This window comes from Clavelina lepadiformis, chromosome 5 (genome assembly GCF_947623445.1).
Source record: "Clavelina lepadiformis chromosome 5, kaClaLepa1.1, whole genome shotgun sequence".
Classification (NCBI taxonomy): Eukaryota; Metazoa; Chordata; class Ascidiacea; order Aplousobranchia; family Clavelinidae; genus Clavelina; species Clavelina lepadiformis.
In genome coordinates, this window is record NC_135244.1 from 16199133 (window position 1) to 16202026 (window position 2894).

The 2894-nt window shown below is 39.3% G+C and overlaps 1 protein-coding gene across 1 annotated transcript; it reads right to left on the reverse strand.

Annotated features, from left to right (window-relative positions):
- Nucleotides 1–748: 748 nt before the first annotated feature.
- Nucleotides 749–2894, reverse strand: LOC143461154 (caveolin-1-like). Its single transcript, XM_076958964.1, has 3 exons — nucleotides 2350–2894; nucleotides 1340–1564; nucleotides 749–1083 (listed from the first exon to the last, which is right to left on the reverse strand). Exons 1-3 carry the CDS (start codon nucleotides 2725–2727, stop codon nucleotides 964–966), a joined length of 723 nt encoding a protein of 240 aa, XP_076815079.1. The 5' UTR covers nucleotides 2728–2894; the 3' UTR covers nucleotides 749–963.

Genomic DNA, 2894 nt, shown 5'->3' on the forward strand with positions numbered 1-2894 from the left:
TTTTGCGGTTTTCGCTTGTTGTGAAAGGCTAAAGCTAGTTTCGTTATTGCCTAAGTTTACCCAAGACAGAGAAAAAGTTGGTGCCTAAGGTTTTTCACCCAAGTTGAGAATATTTGCTCTTTTTCGCCATCTTGTGACAATTGAGAGATCTTCATAACTTCTGGTTCATGGGTGACGCTCAATTTTTAGTGAAACATCTATTTTTCTAATGTAGCGCTTGCCGCATTGCGTCCATTTGCAGAAGGTTTATAATGACTTTGCGCTTTTCGTTTACCAACAGCTCTTGCTACCACAACTGCCTCGATGTGCAGAAATTTGCCCGAGAAACTAAAACTAAATTAACGTATTTCCACAAAGTCGTCTTTTAGACCGGAAGGCTTACAGACGCACTCAGGAACCTTAAACCTTATCAACACTTGCACTTTAATAAAAAGCTAAACAGCATCCATCTACTTTGTCGCAGTTTTGGACCGAGAAAACTTAATGACACGGCAACTTAATGCTTAAATATATTACTACTTTTATTATAAGCACCAATTCTCTAGGTCTAGGCTGTGGTTGAACCGCTTAACATCATTAAACCTTGAGCTATTGTTATCCCCATTGTTATTGTTATATGCCATTTATCAAACCATTGGCCCAGCTCGCTGAACTCATTGTCCCTTGCTAAGTCTTAATGCACTTCAAACTATTGTTATATAAGTGAGGGGCAATGGAGCAAAAGTAACGAATATTAACAGCCTACGTCTCTGGTATGGCTCGTTTATTCATGTACCGTATAAGCAATAAAAATACATATCCGTAAACGGAAGTACGAAAAAGACGGTTTGCTGAGAAATTCAGTTTATTCTTGACTGATGTAATAACTTGACACAACCGACAATGAAAGTTGGAAATTTCTAAAGTGTTGATGGACGGAAATATATTTGCCCGTTAGCGGACGCAAGACACATGCTTCTAACTTCAGTCTCTTCGTAATGTGAGCATGACACGAATGCGACTGAGAATTAAACCAAAAGATTCAAAGACTGGATCCAAGAAAGTTCGGATTGCAATCGACCAGAGCTTACTCACAAAGTTCATCTAAAAACACAACAAAATCCTGTGATTAAACTTGTGTGCATACATTTGGGAACTGAACATACCACAAGTTTAGCGATGTTTTTAACATAAAGAAGCTTGATGTTATTTTTAGTGCATGATGCGAGATAAACTATTTTGAGTTTTGTCGTAATCTAAAATCGAGATTAAGTTAAATAGTGCATTACAGACTGTTAACCTTCCAACTTAACAACCCCGAAATAGTAGCCTCAATAAATGCAAGTCAAAAACCAGTCACCTTAATAGCAATAGCACGAATACACGGCATGATCCACCAGATGCTTAGAAAGGCGAGACAGGAAAAGTAAATGCCCCAGAAAAGGGCGCATGGTACCCCGAAAAGCACGGTCATGATCCTGTATATCCAAAACTTAGTAACCGAGTAAACTTTGTAACTCGTTCCCCATATCGTATTGAAGCTGTGGGCTCCCGACGGTTCGGCAATGATATCAGCAAAATTGACCTGCGCAAAAGGATGAATAATTTGATGCATTGATCAAGTGAGAGGCTAAATAAAATCCAAATGGTGTCAGCAATGTTAGAAATATTTATATCGAAAGATAATGCATTTTGATGAATAATTTAAACTCTATGGAGAAACAGTACAGCATTCAGCAAAACCGTTATTTATTTGTTGCCAACACATTCTAAAATCAAATTAAAGCTGGACATTCACCCATCGGATATCGACACATTGTTTGCGGAATTTACGGTATGTCATTTAGTCTAATTAGTTGACATCTCCTTCCCTCTTCTGACAACTGGCGATCAACGCGTACCAGAGTTGAACGGGAAACTGACAGTTGCATTCCAACGCGATAATGTCATTTGCCCATGTATTACATAGTTGTGCTATAGCTATAGTAATATTGTGTTGCGTTTCCTGACATGTTTTGTCGGGCGCTGGGGTAAAGTAAGATATGGATTTGCTATATGCGCTATAGCCTGCAGCATAGACGGAATAGTTTATTTGAATATAACACTCTAGTTTATTTCATAATTCTGGATGCATTTGTACGTTCTATTTATTATCATTTTCCAAAGTGGCATTACCGCCGATAAACCAACCACAGCGGAATACAGCATTAGCGTCATTATACTGTACACATTCTGTAAACCTACGTAGATATGTAACGTTACAGGTGCAAGAAAAACTACATAAAGTCAAGTCTGAACACCAACAGTTTTACAAAAGCTTCCTTCTGAACCTTCCCACCAAACAAATAACCATACAAACTTGAAACATACCTTAACTGCCTGCTGTAGATTTTCAGGGTCTCGGTTGCCGTAGTCAAGACCGAAACGTTTTGTGTTTTTCTTTTTAAAATTAAACCTCTTTTTTTTCGGTTGCTCGGTTGTAGGTGGTTGTTCGACTGTTTCTGACGCAAGGTCAACGGATTCCATTCCGATCTCATCAATCGGAACTTTCACCGATTCTTCATCTTCTTGTGGCGGAGCAGCGCGCTCTATTTCATTTTCGGAGGAAAAGCGGTCCTCGGGTTCCTGATGGCGTTCCTGCGGGGTAACAGAACCTTGCCTAAAGGCATCTTTACTTTCGCCTTGCCCTTCCTGTTCTTGTTGTGTAGCAAAGTCTTCTGGTTTCTTGTCACTCGTGTTGTCTGCCATCTTTAAGTGCTAACTTTCGATACCTATATTCAGTTTAAAGAGGCAGTCAATGATTTGTAGTAAAACAGAATTCTTAGTGTTGTTAACCAACAAATCTCAATTTTGCAAGAAGCTACACCCGCAAGCAAAGTCAAGTTGTCAAACCCCGAGCATTGGCCACAAGACGT